A 19,865-nucleotide genomic window follows, 5' to 3' on the forward strand; every position below is an offset into this window, starting at 1 on the left:
GTTACAAAGAGTCAGACCTGACTGAGCTACTAACACTTAACGCTGCTTCTGTTTATTCCTGTAAAAGTTCTTAAGCTTTGTTCTAGGTCAGGTTGAAATTACTTGGAAACAGTTTAATCTCTTTGGCTGGCACTTTTAAGCTTCTTTCCAATGAATATTCAGTACTGATTTCCTTTAGGATTAACTGGTTTGGTCTCCTTGCAGTCCAAGGGACTCCCTAGAGTCTTCTCCAGTACCACAGTTCCTACTGTTCATGGGGTTCTTGAGACAAGAATACTGAAGTGGTTTGCCATTCTCTTCTCCAGTGGACCATGTTCTGTCAGAACTCTCCACCATGACCCCATCTGTCTTGGGTGGCCCTACACGGTATGGCTCACAGTTTCATTGAGTTAGACAAGGCTGTGGTCCATGTGATCAGTTTGATTAGTTTTCTTTCATTGTGGTTTTCATTCTGTCTGCCTTCCCACTGATAAGAGGCTTATGGAAGCTTCCTGATGGGAGAGACTGATGTGAGGGAAACTGGGTCTTGTTCTGATGGGCGGGGCCACGCTCAGTAAATCTTTAATCCGATTAAAGATTGAGATGGTTGGATGGCATCACCACTCATGGACATGAGTTTGAGCAAGCTCCGGGAGTTGGTGATGGACAGGGAAGCCTGGCGTGCTGCAGTCCATGGGGTTGCAAAGAGTTGGACACAGCTGAGTGACTAAACTATAAGCTTTAGACAGGACCAATGTGGTGTTTAGTCTAGGGTTAATATTTCCCAGTACTGAGGCACTCTTAGTATTCTGTGTGGTGACTCACATATTATGGTTTTCTACTCTGTCTTGTTGGAACAAGCACCATTCCTTGCCCTGCATAATCTTTAGGGATTGTTTTCTCTGGTTCTTTTGCATGTCTTTTTTCCTTGCATGCCTGAGCTGATTAGTAGTCAGCTAGAGACTCAAGGCACTCCTTTGAGATGTCCAGGCTTCTCTCCTCTGTGCAGCTCACTCTTCTCTGGTACTTAGAGCCCATATTCTCTAGCTTCCCTTAGTCTCCCCAACTTTCTACTTCCATCTCTTCAACTCAGAACTGCTAGTCTCTGCCTGGGTTCTCTCTTCCTGTACCTTTTCCTGGAAGTTCTCTCCAGGAACTAATTTAGGGCAACCATAAGGTGTACTTTGTTTCTTGTCTCTCAGAGATCACTGTACTTTGTTGCCTAATGTTCAGTGTCCTGAAAGCTGTTGTTCCTTATGTTTTGTCTTATTTTTTAGTTGTTTGGGGAGAGGATGGTAAATCTGATCTGTATAATTTCATCTTGGCTGGAAATACAAATTCTGACTTACTAAGTTTTAGCCAATAAAAACAGAATAAGATTTTTTGTTTGTTACATCTTGAATGCTTATCACTACTTAAAGTGAAATTCACATATTTATGTTAAATTTGAATGACTGGCCTTACGTATTACTGATTTTATGCTGATTGTATAGAAGTTTAATTTTTGTGGTCTTATGACCACACAGATTCATGGATGACAGAAAGATGTGTAAGTAGCTTTTTGGGTGTTCAGAGTTCTGGAATCTGAGACCACATCCTAATGGTAGATATTGACAGAAGAAATGAAGGCCAAGACTTGGCTTTGGTGATCTAGTTGCCACGAAACCTATCTGTTTTAGGTAAAAGCAATAAGTTTTCACCATATATTTGTAAAGCTGTCCTCTTTTCTTTTTTAAGTCATTATAATTTGTGAAATAATTTTTACCTTTTATTTCCTAAATGAGGATCCAAAAGGTAAGTCATTTGGACCCTATCTTAGTGTTCTTTTAAATGATAGTACAATGCCTTTTCTTTTTTTTAAACTAGTGGACAGACTGATAGAATCATGCATAAATAATTTCGTTAGAGATTTTTGGATTATAATCAATAATAATACTGAAGAGTAACCAAGATACAGGTCATGCATTGGTTTTTGTAAAACAAATGGCAGGCCAACTTCACTCACAAAAACATTGAGTTTCACAAGTTTCTTTGTAAATTACTTGTTTGGCTCTGTCCGCCTGTCATTTCTCTATTAACTGATCAGTCAGTTGCACCTGTATCACAAATAATGGTTAAGTTCTACAATTACTTAAAAAAGGCTGTGATCTAGGTTAAATGGTGTTGACAGTAATTGTGCAGCTCAATTGAACCCTGGAGTTGTTCAGAGAACAAAATCCTAAGGAGGTCACTGTTGGATTTACTGTAGGTAAACTGGGGATTGATGGGTAGATTTTTGATGTTGGAAACTTGGAATGGGATTAAGGGCTGAAGTGGTTCTATAGCAATACTGCAGGGAGTTACTGTGGTGGGAGGTGGAGCCAAAGTGTGAAGTTACGCTTGTGTAAAATGGAGACTCTTTTCTAGGTCAGCTTGCAGTTTTCATTAGCATAGAATTTAAATTTTTGAATTTAGGATCTGAAGAAATTTTTTCAGATGTTACATAATTTACCTTTAAAAAAAATTCTTAGTTGCATGACGGCATGTTCCACTTCGCCTGTATTCTCTTGTGTACTTTATGTCAGTGTCATCAACCATCTTAGATAATAAGATCAGTTTTTAAAACAGGTTCTGTCTTCAGTACTATAAATGGCTGACATTGTTGAGTGTTTACTATATGCCAGGTACTGTTCTTTGCACTTCATATGAAATGAATTAATTTCACAACCCTTTGATACATGACTTTTATTACCATTTGCTGATGAGAAAGCAAGAGCACAGAGGATAAAGTAACTTACTGAGGTCAAATGACAAATGGTAGATTTGGGATACCTGCGTGCTCTGGGGACCCAGGGTGTGCTGTCATCCACTGTGCTGTTTGCTTTAACAGTTTTGGGAAGAGGAGAGAAACATAGGCAGCTCATGCTTAATTAGCATGAAGGGAAAGGCTACCCACTCCAGTATTCTGGCCTGGAGAATTCCATGGACTGTATAGTCCATGGGGTCGCAAAGAGTTGGACATGATTGAGCAACCTTCACTTTCTGAGACATTATTCTAAGCTATTTTAATATTATTTTCAAGACAGGAAGACCCTGGAATTTTTTTTTCAAGGAATGATTCTGCTTTGACTGACACATATCAGACCTTGGACACTGTTGTTTTCTTGACAGGTGTCATTTGGGGAAGTCTCTGCTTACATTGTTATGAAAAAACTGTGGTTTTCCTCTTCACCTCTAGGTTGTATGTTTTGTTTCAGTATGTCTGAGATGGCACTTTAAAAGTACTGGGCTTGGATAGAAGGTGGGAGGGAGGTTCAAAAGGGAGGGGGTGTATGTATACCTATGGCTAGTTCATGTTGATGTATGGCAGAAACCAACACAACATTGTAAAGCAATTATCCTTCAATTAAAAATAAACAAATAGCATTGGGCAGTCTTTTCCTCATAAATGTCCGAATTCCTCAAAATCCTAACATATAGTCAGGATGAAACTCATTTATTTAAGCTTTAAACAACAGTAATAACATTGACATATAAAAACCAGTCATTTTGGGTCAGAAATATTTTTATTGTCTAATACTTCTGTGTACTATGAATGCCTTTTTAATTTATTCATTTTCATGGCTGTATATAATGGGCAGTTTTGTTTTCCTCACTGTATAGAGGAGAAATTTGAGATCAAAGAGAATATAAGTAGTAGAGCCAGATTTTGAATATAGTCTGCCAACTTCGAGAGTCTTGAGTGCTTAACTGTGATGGTAAATCACCTCTCCTGGGGTTTGAGGCCTTTAAGTGGTGCATTTAAAAATAAAAGAGAAAACACAGATCTGTCATTGTATGTCATAGAAATCAGGGCCAGAGCTGTGTAGCCCAGGCCTCCTGAGACACTAAGGCAGTCCTGGCACTATTTCTTTCTGTCTCTGTGTTCAGTCCTGTCTCTTTCATCATTTTCTTTCTCTCTCTGCATTTTGGCTTCCTCCTTTCTCCTTACCACCTGGCTCACCTTGACTGTTCCTAAAATGATACCTTCAACACAAGTGTCTTTACCACCTTGAATATGCAGACCCTTGGCCAAGTGACTCAGCTTTTCATGATCAGATTTATAGTTTGTCGTGAGATAGAATTCTGTCGTTCTGGTCAGGCTCTGGATTATTTTCTTCAGGGCCAAGCGTCCATCCTTCGATCACCTATCTGTGGTGGGGCTGATAGGCTGAAGGACAAGTGAGTGGACAGGATAGTCAAGGATCTGTCTACACGACCACTGGTAGGTAGTTCTTAGGGAAAGATTAGTACCCCAGAATATGTCTATACTAGTACATATTGGATTTTATTAAAGCAGTATCATAAAACTAACTACACATATATAAATATCAATACAGATGCAATAAACACATCATAAAAATTAAATGAAGCGATAAAAAGTAAAACAACTTCACAAATACAAATATAAAATGCAAAATAATATATATGTTATAGGTACAAGTTTTTTAAAAGATGACTTCCTTTTAGGTTGTGAAAATCAAGGAAAGATTGAAGAATTGTTCTAAATTGAAGAAGATGAAGGGACATCTGGGGCTTCCCAGGTGGCTCAGTGGTAAAGAATCCACCTGCCAATGCAGGTGACGCAGGATTGGGAAGATCCCCTGAAGGAGGAAAGGGCAACCTAATCCAGAATTCTTGCTTGGAGTTCCCATGGACAGAGGAGCCTGGTGGGCTCCTGTCCATGGAGTTACAAAGAATCTGACTAGACTTAGTTACTAGGTATGATGCAAAAGGACATGTGGACTAAATGTAACACATGGTCCTGGATTGAATCCTTTAGCTGCAAAGATTTTCATTGGGACAACAGCACATATGGAATGTGTTCTGTGAATTAGATAGTGCAAAATAGAGAGTGTCAGGATTAATTTCCTAATTTATATGGTCATACCAATACTATATAGGATGAAATCATGTTTATAGGAAAACATGCTGAATTATTCAATGATAATGGGACAACATGCCTACAACTTATTACTAAGTAATTCATTTGGGGGTAGGGGAAAGCTTTTTGTTCTGCAATTTTTGAAAATATTTCAAAATAAAAAGTAAGAAAAGATAACTTCCTGCAACTGCATATATAATTTCTTTAATGGTACATGCTAGAAGAATTTATATAATAGAATCATCTGATAAATGTTTTTGAAAAGAATATTTGAGTCATTTATTTGCTGAGCACTCCTTTATTTGTATTGTCAATGCAGACTTTCCTGAAGTATGTTTACATAATTGGATAGGTTTACCATGAAACTCTACGTTATTTGCTATATGTTATTTGAGGATTTACTTAATAAGATTTCAAATTCCGTTTTCAGATTTCATAATTTACTGGCCTTACTGAATAAGAAGTACCTCCCTGGTGGCTCAATGGTAAAGAATCCGCCTGCTAATGCAGGAGACTTGGGTTCAATCCTTGGGTCTAGAAGATCCCTGGAGTAGGAAATGGCACCCATTCCAGTATTCTTGCCTGCGATATCCCACAGACAGAGGAGCCCGGCAGGCTACAGTCCACGGGATCACAAAAGAGTCAGACACGACTTAGCAACTAAACAACAACATGTATTTTCACTTATTGGTGACTCTTTAAATTTTTTCTTATAGCGTCCCCCATTTCGAAAATATGCAGTTGTCTGTGAAGTTTTAGAAAAGTGTGAATAGTCAGAATTGTCTTCTCCTCTCTAGGATATTGAGGAGTTTATTGAAGCTGTTGGTTTGTAGTATATTTGTTTTATTTTCCAACTTAGTGTCAACATAAAGTAATTCTAAATATAGTACTTTCTCATCATCTTTCGTGATCAAAATGTTGAAGATATATGAAATGTAGAATATACTTTTGTTATATGAGTATACTTTTGTGTTATCCTGAAGGTCATATTTTAAAGCAGAAATATATATATATTAATTTTTGAATTATAATTCTACAGAAAACATAATTCAGTGTTATTTATTCAGTTTTTGCCCAACTTAGGAGCCAGATAGTTTTTTTACTCCAGATAGTTACTTTAAATTTATAAGCTTTTTTAAAAATTGCATTTTGATACCTTTATTTTGTTAAGCACACATTTTGGTAGATATCTATACACTCATTTTAGGCTTTCTAAAATAGTTCAGTATTTGGAATGTCACATCTAGTTTATAGGTGGTAAGTAGCTTTATTTTATGAAGTGTATTGATCCTAAAGCCACTGAACTCTTTTTTTCTGGTTTTTTTCTGGGTTCTCTGTGTTCATTGTGGTAAGAAGAATTTCCTAGGACATTGTTTTTTTAATGTATCACATAAATGAAACACTTGCTATTTGTTCCAACTGACTGGACCATTTCCAAGGCAGGCTTCCTCTCTGCCATGTCAATCATCGTATTTTTCAGTCTAGAATTTCTCTCTAGCTCTTGGATCTCTTCCAAGATAGGGTTTCTGAGCATCTCAGCAGCAGTGATTTTTACAGGTATATTCACAGGATTCTGAAAATGTCAGTCAGAATGAAGTGGGATGGACAGAAATAGGGAAATAGAAATAGACAAGAGAAGTAGAGGCAATGAGGCAGGTCGCTTTAAAAACAACTTTTTTTTTTAAAGGAGCATTTAGAAAAAAAAGAGTAAGGCACTGTTTAGAACAATAGAATATACAAGTGCTAGAGTGGACCTTCTAGAATAGTGCTTTCCAGATTATCTAGATTAGTGTTAACCTGTGGTGAGGGACCAGATTTTTTGTTTCCAATTCATTGTGGATAGGGCCTATCCAGTAAGTCCATTTACCACACGATTGGTTAGGATTCTTTGAACACATTGTCTCATTGCTATAATGGATTCTGAATTCTGAAATTTCTCCATTTCTGTGTGTATTGTATGCAGCTATCAATTTGCTGACTGATGCTAGTCTGCTGACCACATGTTGAGTAGTGATTTTTATTTTCCTAAAACTTTATTTCCTCATTTTACACCCAAGGTTATTTAGCTCAGAAAAGTGAAATGATTTTCTTTATATTGTATAGCTGTTAAATTTTCTTTTGTATTTTCAGTAGAGAACAGTTGTACTCAAAAGCAAACGTTGGCCTTTGGTCGGAAGGCGATATTCACAGTCAGTACATTGTTGTTGTTCATTCTGTCAGTCCTGTCTGACTTTGTGACACCATGGACTGCAGCATGCCAGGCTTCCTTGTCCTTCATTATCTCCTGGAGTGTGCTCAAATTCATGTCCATTGAGTGATGCAGTCCAACCATCTCATCCTCTGTTGCACCCTTCTTTTCTTGCCCTCAGTCATTCCCAGCATCAGGGTCTTTCCCAATGACCCAGGATCTTTTCCTGCTCCTCACATCAGGTTTTCAAAGTATTGGAGCTTCAGTTTTAGCGCCAGTTCTTCCAGTGAATATTCAGGGTTGATTTCCTTTTAGGATTGACTGGTTTGATCTCCTTGCTGTTCAAGGATCTCTCAAGAGTCTTCTCCAGCACCAGAATTCAGAAGGATCAATTCTTTGGCACTCGGCCTTCTTCTTTATGGTCCAACCCTCACAATCATACGTAACTACTGGAAAAACTATAGCTTTGATTATATGGACCTTTGTCAGCAAAGTGGTGTTGCTGCTTTTTAATAGGCTGTCCAGGTTTGTCATAGCTTTTCTTCCAAGGAGCAAGCTTTTTTAAATTTCATGGCTGCAGTCACTGTCTGCCATTATTTTGGAGCCCAGGAAAATAAAATTTGTCCCTGTTTTCACTTTTTCCCCATCTATTTGCCATGAAGTGATGGGACCAGATGACTTGATCTTAGTATTTTGAATGTTGAGTTTTAAGCTAGCCTTTTCACTCTCCTCTTTCACCAAAGTCATAAATATGTGCCTCTGTGGTTTGGGTCTGTAACAGATTTATACTTTCTGCATTATGGATTTCTTAAATAATCTTTTGTATGCCATTATAATTTTAGAATCAGGAAAAAAATCAATAAAGATGCCAAGTAAACAATACCAAACAAGAAAAATCAGAAATATTGAAATAGAAAAAGCATCAGTTCATTTCAGTTGCTCAGTCGTGTCTGGCTTTTTGTGACACCATGAATCACAGCACGCCAGGCCTCCCTGTCTATCACCAACTCCTGGAGTTCATTCAAACTCATGTCCATTGAGTCGGTGATGCCATCCAGCCATCTCATCCTCTGTTGTCCCCTTCTCCTCCTGCCCCCAATCCCTCCCAGCATCTGACTCTTTTCCAATGATCAACTGTTTGCATGAGGTGGCCAAAGTATTGGAGTTTCAGCTTTAGCAGCAGTCCTTCCAGTGAACACCCAGGACTGATCTTCTTTAGGATGGACTGGTGGATCTCCTTGCAGTCCAAGGGACTCTCAAGAGTCTTCTCCAACACCACAGTTCAAAAGCATCAGTTCTTCAGTGCTAAGCTTTCTTCACAGTCCAACTCTCACATCCATACATGACTACTGGAAAAACCATAGCCTTGACTAGACGGACCTTTGTTGGCAGAGTAATGTCTCTGCTTTTTAATATGCTATCTAGGTTGGTCATAACTTTCCTTCCAAGGAGTAAGCGTCTTTTAATTTCATGGCTGCAGTCACCATCTGTAGTGATTTTGGAGCCCAAATAAATAAAGTCTGACACTGTTTCCACTGTTCCCCCATCTATTTGCCATGAAGTGATGGGACAAGATGCTATGATCTTAGCTTTCTGAATGTTGAGCTTTAAGCCAACTTTTCACTCTCCTCTTTCACTTTCATCAAGAGGCTTTTTAGTTCCTCTTCCCTTTCTGCCATAAGGGTGGTGTCATCTGCATATCTGAGGTTACTGATATTTCTCCCGGCAACCTTGATTCCAGCTTGTGCTTCTTCCAGCCCAGCATTTCTCATGATGTACTCTGCATAGAGTTAAATAAGCAGGGTGACAATACACAGCCTTGATGTACTCCTTTTCCTAATTGGAACCAGTCTGTTGTTCCATGTCCAGTTCTGTTGCTTCCTGACCTGCATATAGGTTTCTCAAGAGGCAGGTCAGGTGGTCTGGTATTCCCATCTCTTTCAGAATTTTCCACAGTTTATTGTGATCCATATAGTCAAAGGCTTTGGCATAGTCAATAAAACAGAAATAGATGTTTTTCTGGAACTCTCTTCCTTTTTTCGTGATCCAGCGGATGTTGGCAATTTGATCTCTGGTTCCTCTGCCTTTTCTAAAACCAGCTTGAACATCTGGAAGTTCACGGTTCACGTATTGCTGAAGCCTGGCTTGGAGAATTTTGAGCGTTACTTTACTAGCATGTGACATGAGTGCAGTTGCGTGGTAGTTTGAGCATTCTTTGGCATTGCCTTTCTTTGGGATTGGAATGAAAACTGACCTTTTCCAGTCTGTGGCCACTGCTGAGTTTTTCCTGGCATATTGAGTGCAGTACTTTCACAGCATCATCTTTCAGGATTTGAAATAGCTCCACTGAAATTCCATCACCTCCACTCGCTTTGTTCATAGTGATGCTTTCTAAGGCCCACTTGACTTCACATTCCAGGATGTCTGGCTCTAGGTCAGTGATCACACCATCGTGATTATCTGGGTAGTGAAGCTCTTTTTTGAACAGTTCTTCTGTGTATTCTTGCCACCTCTTCTTAATATCTTCTGCTTCTGTTAGGTCCATACCATTTCTGTCCTTTATTGAGCCCATCTTTGTATGAAATGTTCCCTTGGTATCTCTGATTTTCTTGAAGAATCTCTACTCTTTCCCATTCTGTTGTTTTCCTCTATTTCTTTGCATTGATCGCTGAAGAAGGCTGTCTTATCTCTCCTTGCTATGCTTTGGAACTCTGCATTCAGATGCTTATATCTTTCCCTTTATCCTTTGCTTTTTGCTTCTCTTCTTTTCACAGCTATTTGTAAGGCCTCCCCAGACAACCATTTTGCTTTTTTGCATTTCTTTTCCATGGGGATGGTCTTGATCCCTGTCTCCTGTACAATGTCACAAACCTCCGTCCATAGTTACATAATAATCTATAAAAACTTTTCTTTTTGCATAGAGTAATGGGTTTATATGTAAAAATGTCAAGGGATGAGGCCTAAAAGATGGTCAGAAACAAGATTAGGAAGCAGTACATAATTCATAAAAATTTGCTTTTTATTTGGTAGACAGTGGAGGGCAATTGAAGAATTTTATATAATGAGGCAATACAGACTAGTTTGGTTTTTAGCGAAGAAAATTTTAGTGTTTTCTTACTATATATTTTAAAGTCAGATTAAGTTATATCCAACCTAGATAGCATATTGAAAAGCAGAGACATTACTTTGCCAACAAAGGTCCGTCTAGTCAAGGCTATGGTTCTTCCTGTGGTCATGTATGGATGTGAGAGTTGGACTGTGAAGAAGGCTGAGCACCAAAGAAATGATGCTTTTGAACTGTGGTGTTGGAGAAGACTCTTGAGAGTCCCTTGGACTGCAAGGAGATCCAACCAGTCCATTCTAAAGGAGATCAGCCCTGTGATTTCTTTGGAAGGAATGATGCTGAAGCTGAAACTCCAGTACTTTGGCCACCTCATGCAAAGAGTTGACTTATTGGAAAAGACTCTGATGCTGGGAGGGATTGGGGGCAGGAGGAGAAGGGGATGCCAGAGGATGAGATGGCTGGATGGCATCACTGACTCTATGGACGTGAGTTTGAGTGAACTCCGGGAGTTGGTGATGGACAGGGAGGCCTGGCGTGCTGTGATTCATGGGGTCCCAAAGAGTCAGACACGACTGAGCGACTGAACTGAACTGAACTGAACTTCAGTTTTGTAAAAAAAACTTTAGTTCTAAATGCTGTAATTGAATGTCTTTCAACTAGAAAAAATGAATTAAAATGTAGAAGAACAAAAATACGATGTAGTGATTGAGGCTGTTTACTATCTTATGGAATATCCCTGTCACTAAGTATTTGGTCAGATTGTGGCAGCATATTATACTGTTGAGCATAACCAAACTGCTTGGGCTGGACTCTCAACTCTGGTGTTCTTTTTTCAACATTGGAAAATTACTTAACCTCTTTGGGTCTTGGTTTCTTCTCCTATAAAATAGCGATACTTGATACTTTGCTTATAGAACCATCATAAAGTTAAATAGTTAAAAGACTCTCTGTGTGTATGTGTGTGTTGATGTGACATCTTTATTCTATAACAGATGGCAATATCTGATAAATGTGTGTGCTTAGTCACTCAGTTGTGTCCAATTCTTTGTGACCCCATGGGCTGTAGCCCTCCAGGCTCTTCTCTCCATGGAATTCTCCAGGCAAGAATACTGGAGTGGGTTGCCATGTCCTCCTTCACAGGGGATCTTCCCAACCCAGAGATCAAACCCAGGTCTTCCACCTTGCAGGTGGATTCTTTACCGTTTGAGCCACCAGGCAAGCCTAAGAATATTGGAGTGGGTAGCCTGTCCCTTCTCCAGGGAATCTTCTGGACCTAGGAATCAAACGGGGGTTTCCTGCATTGCAGGCAGGTTCTTTACCAGCTGAGCTACCAGGGAAGCCCACCTGATAAATAATGAGCATTAAATACGTACTTTTAACTGCTGCTGTTGTTGTTACAATTAGAAGATATCTTATTAAATAAATTTGATAAGCATTTGAGAATAATATGAGTGTAAAATACCAAAAATATGCCAGTTGTTATGAGAAAATTACCAACCGCTGGACTTCAAATTTTACTTTTTTCTGTTTATAGAGAAATGCGGAAAACTATTCTATCAATGCTCAGGAGTTTTATTAATGTGTGAGATGATTTGCTTATATTTTTTGTTTTCATTTAAGTATACTTAATATTTTCTCTTTTACAGTTTATCAGAGAAGATATGAAATATAAAGATGCCACTAATAAACACAGCCATCTGCACAGAGAGGATAAGCACATAACTGTTGAGGATTTATGGAAACAGTGGAAAACATCAGAAGGTAAGGCTGTTTTAGTGATCTGGAGCTCTCAGCTGCTTTTCTGCACTGCTCACCCATTTTTAACATACGATTTACAAAAAAAATCCAAATAGTATTTCTGTAAGGATGTTTATATTTTAATAAATAATTGTTCCAGTTTTGGTTTTGAAATATGATTTTCATTTTTCTTAGGATTTAAGGGTCAGCCTGTTTTCAGATAATTTGATACCTTATACTAGAATAAAAAGATAATACATGTCTGAGAGCTTAAAATTTTAGTGTGTTGTTTCATCTATTAAATGGCATTATTATAAAAGGTTTGTCAAATAAACATATGGATCACAAAGTTTTCCTTTTACTTACGGAGGACAGTTCATAAAGTTTTTAGAAGGCACAGAACTTTTAACCTTTTTCTTAAGGAAACTGTTCATGAAGTCATCTAATAGTTGCTTGGTAAAGTGTAATTTATATTTTATTCCTTTTTCTACACTTAAGTCCTCAAACTGTCTTATGGATAGTAATTGTTTAGGGCAGAAAAGATGTGTGACATAAAATTTCAACTAGATCTCGAGTATTGGAAAGCTACTTAAAAAAAAAGTCTTCCAAGTTTTTGGTTTTTTTTTGGTAACAGAGTTCAATAAAATGTCTTTTTTCTAATGTTTCTATTCACTTATCAAATCACAATTATATTGTAGTTTATATTTTTCTCAAGTTTGAATGGTGAAATGAAATTAAAAAGAAGCTAGGACAGAGTGCCAAGTAGGAATATGAAGCAATTATGAAGCTTACTAGACTGTCAGTGATAGCATTTGGAAATCAGAAAATACAAGAAACTATTTCCATCAGTGCTTCATATTTTTATTCATGCTTAAGATTTGCTAACATTTTTGTTTTCATTTTTTAAAAATAATTCTGATGAAATACTCTGGGAAGAAGAAAATGAAAGAAGGGAAAAAATACTGTTGACCTCAATGAAAGATACATAGATTAAAAAAAAAAACCAGTTTGTCTCCATTCCCCTTCCCCATACGATTTAAAGTAATACAAACTTGAGTAGGAATAGGAATGAAAGTGAAAGTGTTAGTTGCTGAGTTGTGTCTTACTCTCTGCAACCCCATGGACTGTAGCCCACCAGGCTCCTCTGTCCATGGAATTCTCCAGGCAAGAATATTGGAGTGGGTTGCCATTCCCTTCTCCAGGGTATCTTCTTGACCCAAGGTTGAACCCAGGTCTTCTGCATTGCAGGAGGATTTTTTTTTTTTTTTTTACTATCTGAGCCACCAGGAAGGAATAAATGAGTATAAATTTCATGGGCAAAAGTGCTAGAATGGTCAAACTCAGTAAGATTTACTCAATTTATATGAGATATCTCAGTAGTACATAGATATTAGTAAATATTAGTAAATGGACTTGGTGATCCATTATGGAGTTGATTGCTACTAATATCTTTTAGATTTGGAGTTTGTGATAAGTTGAATGGAGCCCACTTAACTATGTTTGAAGGAAGGAAAAAAAAGACTTGACCACTTCTCACCACCTGTTGTGCTCTCACCATGGTTCAGCCCCCATCTCTTTCCTAGATATCACGGTAATTTTCTGATAATGGTGGAGGGTCCTTAAGCATCTCCCTGTGGATGCTTGTGTTCTGTGGTAGTCTGTGCTTCACTTGTAGAGTAATCTATTTACCATATAAATCAGATTTGCTCAATATCCTGTAATGACTCGGTCAGTTCATTTCAGTTGCTCAGTCGCACGACCCCATGGACCGCAGCACAACAGGCTTCCCTGTCCATCACCAACTCCTGGAGCCTACTCAAACTCATGTCCATCGCATTGGTGAAGCCATCCAACCGTTTCATCCTCTGTCATCCCCTTCTCCTCCCACCTTCAGTCTTTCTCTGCATCAGGTTCTTTTCCAGTGAGTCAGTTCTTTGCATCAGGTGGCCAAAGTATCGGAGTTTCAGCTTCCACATCAGTCCTTCGAATGAATATTCAGAACTCATTTCCTTTAGGATGGACTGGTTGGATCTCCTTGCAGTCCAAGGGACTCTCAAGAGTCTTCTCCAACACCACAGTTTAAAAGCATCAGTTCTTTGGCACTCAGCTTTCTTTATAGTTCAACTCTCATACATGACTACTGGAAAAACCATAGCCTTGACTAGACGGATCTTTGTTGGTAAAGTAATGTCTCTGCTTTTTAATATGCTGTCTAGGTTGGTTATACCTTTTCTTCCAAGGAACAAGCATCTTTTAATTTTATGGCTGCAGTCACCATCTCCAGTGATTTTGGAGCCCCCAAAAATAACATCTCTCACTGTTTCCACTGTTTCCCCATCTATTTGCCAGGAAGTGATGGGACCAGATGCCATGATCTTTGTTTTCTGAATGTTGAGCTTTAAGCCAACTTTTTCACTCTCCTCTTTCACTTTCATCAAGAGGCTCTTTAGCTCCTCTTCACTTTCTGCCGTAAGGGTGGTGTCATCTGCATATTTGAGGTTATTGATATTTCTCCCGGCAATCTTGATTCCAGCTTGTGTTTCATCCAGCCTGGCATTTCACGTGATGTACTCTTCAGATAAGTTAAATAAGCAGGGTGACAATATACAGCCTTGATGTACTCCTTTTCCTATTTGGAACCAGTCTGTTGTTCCATGTCCAGTTCTAACTGTTGCTTCTTGACCTGCGTACAGATTTCTCAGGAGGCAGGTCAGATGGTCTGGTATTCCCATCTGTTTCAGAATTTTCCACAGTTTGTTGTGATCCACACAGTCAGACTTTGGCATAGTCAATAAAGCAGAAGTAGATGTTTTTCTGGAACTCTCTTGCTTTTTTTATGATCTAACAGATGTTGGCAATTTGATCTCTGGTTCCTCTGCCTTTTCTAAATCCAGCTTGAACATCTGGATGTTCATGGTTTACATACTGTTGAAGTCTGACTTGGAGAGTTTTGAGCATTACTTTGCTAGTGTGTGAGATGAGTGCAAATGTGTGGTAGTTTGAACATTCTTTGGCATTGTCTTTCTTTGGGATTGGTATGACAACTGACCTTTTCCAGTCCTGTGGCCACTGCTGAGTTTTCCAGATTTGCTGGCATATTGAGTGCAGCACTTTCACAGCATCATCTTTTAGGATTCAAAAGAGCTCAACTGGAATTCCATCACCACCACTAGCTTTGTTCGTAGTGATGCTTCCTAAGGCCCACTTGACCTCACATTCCAGGATGTCTGGCTCTAGGTGAGTGATCACACCATTGTGGTTATCTGGGTCATGAAGATCTTTTTTGTATAGTTTTTCTGTGTATTCTTGTCAACTCTTCTTAATATCTTCTGCTTCTGTTAGGTCCATACCATTTCTGTCCTTTATTGTGCTCATGTTTGCATGAAATGTTCCCTTGGTATCTCTAATTTTCTTGAAGAGATCTCTAATCTTTCCCATTCTATTGTTTTCCTCTATTACTTTGCATTGATCACTGAGGAAGCCTTTCTTATCTCTCCTTGCTATTCTTTGAAACTCTGAATTCAGTTGGGTATATTTTTCCTTTTCTCCTTTGCCTTTAGCTTCTCTTATTTTCATAGCTATTTGTAAGGCCTCGTCAGACAACTGTTTTGCCTTTTTGCATTTTTTTTTCTTGGGGATGGTCTTGATAACTGCTCCCTGTACAGTGTCATGAGCCTCCATCCATAGTTCTTCAGGCATTCTATCATATCTAATCCCTTGAATCTGTTTCTCACTTCCACTGTATAAGGGATTTGATTTAGGTCATACCTGAATGGTTTTAGTTTTCCCTACTTTCTTCAATTTAAGTCTGAATTTGCCAATAAGGAGTTCATGGTCTGAGCCACAGTCCACTCTTGGTCTTGTTTTTCCTGACTGTATAGAGCTTCTCCATCTTTGGCTGTAAAAGCTAAAGTCTTTAGGAAGACCTCTAAAGGTCAGTGATCTGCCCTATCCTAGACCCTCTTTTCCGTTTTCTGTCCTGTCCATCTCACTCTCACTGGGCTCTGTCTTAGATGGACTTCTTGCTGCAGGACTGCAGATGTCCTCCTGATAACCTCTTTTATTGGGCTATTCTCTCCCTAAGGTCTATCCTGACCACTCTATTTAAAACAGCAAATTGCAAACCACAACCCCCATTGTCTCTTGTACCCTTGTTGATCCCTCTTCTGTAGCTTCAGACTTTCTCCACCACCTCCATCATGTATCAGCTTCCAAAATATAATTGATTAACTTGTTTTGCTTGTCCTTTTCCTTCTCTCCCCTGCCCCCAAAAAAGTTAGCTGCAGAGAAAAGGGGTATCTTGGTCTATTTTTGTTTATTATTGTGTCCCAGATTTGATGGGTTCTGTCCCTAAACCCTATTTTGATTTCTCACCGTAGTGAGGGATCTTTTGTGAGAAATGAGAAATGTCTGTTTGGTTTTAGTTGGAAGATCTTTTTAAGTTTTGAATAGCCTCTTAAATTTCTTTTTCCCTAGGCTTTCAACTTGATTTCCATGCCCTGAGATTTTATCATCATGGTGGTACGAAGATTTTCCCCTTAACTCTTCAAAGAATTGGCCTAAATTATCTACTCCATGCATTTTCTCTGAACTCCAGTCTCTCACATAACAACCTCTTAGGGGTTAGGGTTTGGGAGGAAGAGTCTTAGGTTCCTACTGCAAGAACTGCATGGGAGGGAAGAGAGAGGAGCTACATGAAAGAAACGTTTATTAGAAGTTCTGTAGTGACCGAATTGATTTTCTCAGTGTCATTTCTCTCAGTTGATTTGACCATGTGTGACTCTTTCCAGTTATTAAAGTGCTCATGTGAAAAGGCAGGGCATTGTTCTTAAGTCAGTGATTTTAATCATAACCTGACAGGCCCCCGGTTTCCTGGAGGCATCTCGGGGGACAGGGCATGCTAAATGTGTAGGGTTCTGCTTTTATCTGGTATATTTGTTCCTCTTAAAGATTTCTTTTCGGAAACAAAAAGTAATTCTGAAAAGATTTGAAAACTGCTGATAAAGTGACTAGAATGCAATAATATGTAACTTAAGTTTGTTTACTTGAATATGAATACAGATACATACACACACACATGGACATACACACAAATATCCAGTCATACCTGTGCCCATCCTTGTGTCTCCAGTGCCTAGAACAGTGCCTTATTTACCTTAATATTCAGTAAAGATCTGATGAATGAATGAGTGTACAATGTCTGATGAGCGCTGGATACTCAGTAGTTCAGTTCATACTTTGAGTACAGGCATTTCTGTTGTAATGAAATATATGCATTCCTGGAAAACTTATGCTATTCAATTATTATGCTTAATAATTGGAATTTATGGAAGAAAACTGGGGTTGGAGCCAACTACTCAAAACCTATGCAGCTTTGTAATCAGAGCACTAACAGTACTAATAAAAATACTAGCACAGGTAAAAAAAAAAGAAGTGTTGAATTTCAAACCAGTAAATACTGTGCTTACTGTAGAACTTTACCTTTAATAATACATAAAGATAACTTAATAAAAGGAGTGTTAGATAGGGCTGAACTTGCTAAATAATGACGATAAGGGCAATGTATGCAAAGGTGAAAACTAAACAGCAGGCATATCTCAGAGGCTGTGGCCAGGCTGAGCTAAGAAGAAGAAGGAGTGGCAAGCAGACATCATTTTCATAGCTTTGTTGTTCTGTCTTTATACTTTTTTGTATCCAGTTCCTGTTACTTGGTGGTATAAAATGATAACATGTGAGGAAAAGTCACCTGTGAGATGATATGACTTTTATGTTAACACGATTTCTTTTTATCAGTTGCAGGTAAGCTAATTCATGCTACAGAAGCAGTGTAGCCTAATAGGTTATATCTATTTTGTGTTAAGCAGCCAGTGGATCCTGGGTATTAAAGATAAGTTAAATGCATTCTGTGCTATTAATATGAGAAGTAAGTAGCTGAGTGGAAAAACCAAAGTAAAGAAATAATTACAACATATGGTGATAGTGTATAATAATAGAAGTAAGTATAAGATATGAGGTAGCTCATTGGAAGGACTAATGAACTCTCTGATAGAATTATACCCAGAAGGGGGTGTTTGTAATCAGCTGTGAGGATTGACCGGGAGTTCTGGAGGGGAATAAGGAAAGTAAAAGTTGCTCACTCGTGTCTGACTCTTCGTGACCCCATGGACTGTACAGTCCACGGAATTCTCCAGGCCAGAACACTGGAGTGGGTAGCCTTTCCCTTCTCCAGGGGATTTTCCCAACCCAGGGATCGAATCCAGTTCTCCTGCATTGCAGGTGGGTTCTTTACCAGCTGAGCCATAAGGGAAGCCCAAGAACTGGAGTGAATAGCCTGTCCCTTCTCTAGCAGATCTTCCTGACCCAGGAATTGAACTGGGGTCTCCTGCATTGCAGGTGGATTCTTTACCAGCTGAGCTATCAGGGAAGCCCTAGGCAATAAGGAGGTAGACCATATATTGGAGCTCCCTTATAGCTCCTCTTTCAATTACCTGAAAATTTGCTGGAAGTGGAGGTAGCCTGCTTTAGGTGGTGTGTGGGTTTTCAAGCTGTATAAATATACATCACAGCCCTTCTGTTTATAAACATTAAGACATCTGGCACATTTTAAAATGCACTTGAAAATGGATCTCTTGTGTCATATAAATGAGTAATGTAGTAAAAGTGCCTGGCATACTTCCTGGCAACACCTGATAGGCACTTAATAAGTGTTGACTTACTTACATTTGTAATAATGCTGAATGAACAAAAATGTTCAGCCCTATTTAAAGTTTTGTAAGGTTTTTTGCTTCAGTCTCATAATATTCATCAGTAAAATGAACAGATATATTAGGCTAAAGACTCACCATTTTAGTGTACAAATCTCTGGGTGGTGAAATGTAACTAAGATCTTTATGGAATGTTGTCAAATGGGGGAAAAGGTAGAATTGTGTTCCTCAGAAATTGATACTGATCTCATATAGAAAAATTTCAGTGTGACCTGAATGTACTGGTGTGTGTGTATGTGTAGAGAATCCTTGGTTAGCTTGCACATGGCAAAAGTCCGATATAAATAAAAGTCACTTAAAAAACTAATATTAGATTTCAGACAGATTTTGATAAACTGGATCAGTTGTTAAAACTAATGAATGCAGCAGTTAGACAGCAGCCAGATACCTAATGAAGGAAAATATATATAGAAAATTATTGATTATGTATGAGATCTAGGGACTCATGTTAGATATAAAACTGATTAAGTAATATACTGTTTTTAAAAACAGCTCATTGGGTTAAATAGTTATTTTAACATGTGACAACCATGAGGTAATCTTTCCATCCTGTTCATGTTCAGTATGGGTCTTATCTTACATAAGGTCATTGTATAATTTTGGTCTTTACACATTGAATAGACATTTGGAAATTTTGCTGAAGGTTTATTGTTGTTTTTTTGACTAAGAATTTAAAGAATCTGAAATTGCTGGAGAGAATGAAAGATGTCAGCCTTTAATAATGTATGTTTTAAAGTGTGTCCAAAATCTAGCTAGAGAGAAATGAGCAAGAGCATTTTCCTTCTGTTTAGGAAAGCAAAAATGTCAGTGTTACATGAAGAAAATATAAAGGAAAAGAATTCCTGATGATGGGTGTTAAATTTCTAAAAGTAAGGAGGATTTTAAATCTTTCTTTATGTAGATCCTTGATATTCCTAAGGATATTTTTCTGGGTGTAAAAGTACAAATGGATCTCTAAATGTCAATAAAATTACTTTTTCATGTGTATGCTGTTGGTTGCAGTGAGACTGGAATAAAATAAAATGTAAAACAATCAATGCATATTGTTTGACATTATCAGTGGAGTAACTCAAAATGTAGACCTTGTGGATAATAAGGTAGCCAGTTATCTTTGTGGCATCCATCAACACAATATTGTATATTTACAGTATGCATAGCAGTCACTATGGCAGGATACAAGTATAAGATAAGGCCTTTTTCTTCCAGAAGTTTACAATATTGTTACATGTG

The 19,865-nt window shown here is 38.3% G+C and overlaps 1 protein-coding gene across 3 annotated transcripts in view; it reads left to right on the forward strand.

Annotated features, from left to right (window-relative positions):
* Nucleotides 1-19,865, forward strand: part of STIM2 (stromal interaction molecule 2) — a 182,310-nt gene that overhangs the window by 106,517 nt on the left and 55,928 nt on the right. For all 3 annotated transcript variants that reach the window (XM_019962556.2, XM_019962557.2, XM_070791254.1), the window contains exon 3: nucleotides 11,781-11,895. In XM_019962556.2, the coding sequence (XP_019818115.2) occupies nucleotides 11,781-11,895 (115 nt within the window). The remainder of the gene's footprint in view (nucleotides 1-11,780; nucleotides 11,896-19,865) is intronic.

The sequence above is a fragment of the Bos indicus genome, chromosome 6, assembly GCF_029378745.1.
Source record: "Bos indicus isolate NIAB-ARS_2022 breed Sahiwal x Tharparkar chromosome 6, NIAB-ARS_B.indTharparkar_mat_pri_1.0, whole genome shotgun sequence".
NCBI lineage: Eukaryota > Metazoa > Chordata > Mammalia > Artiodactyla > Bovidae > Bos > Bos indicus.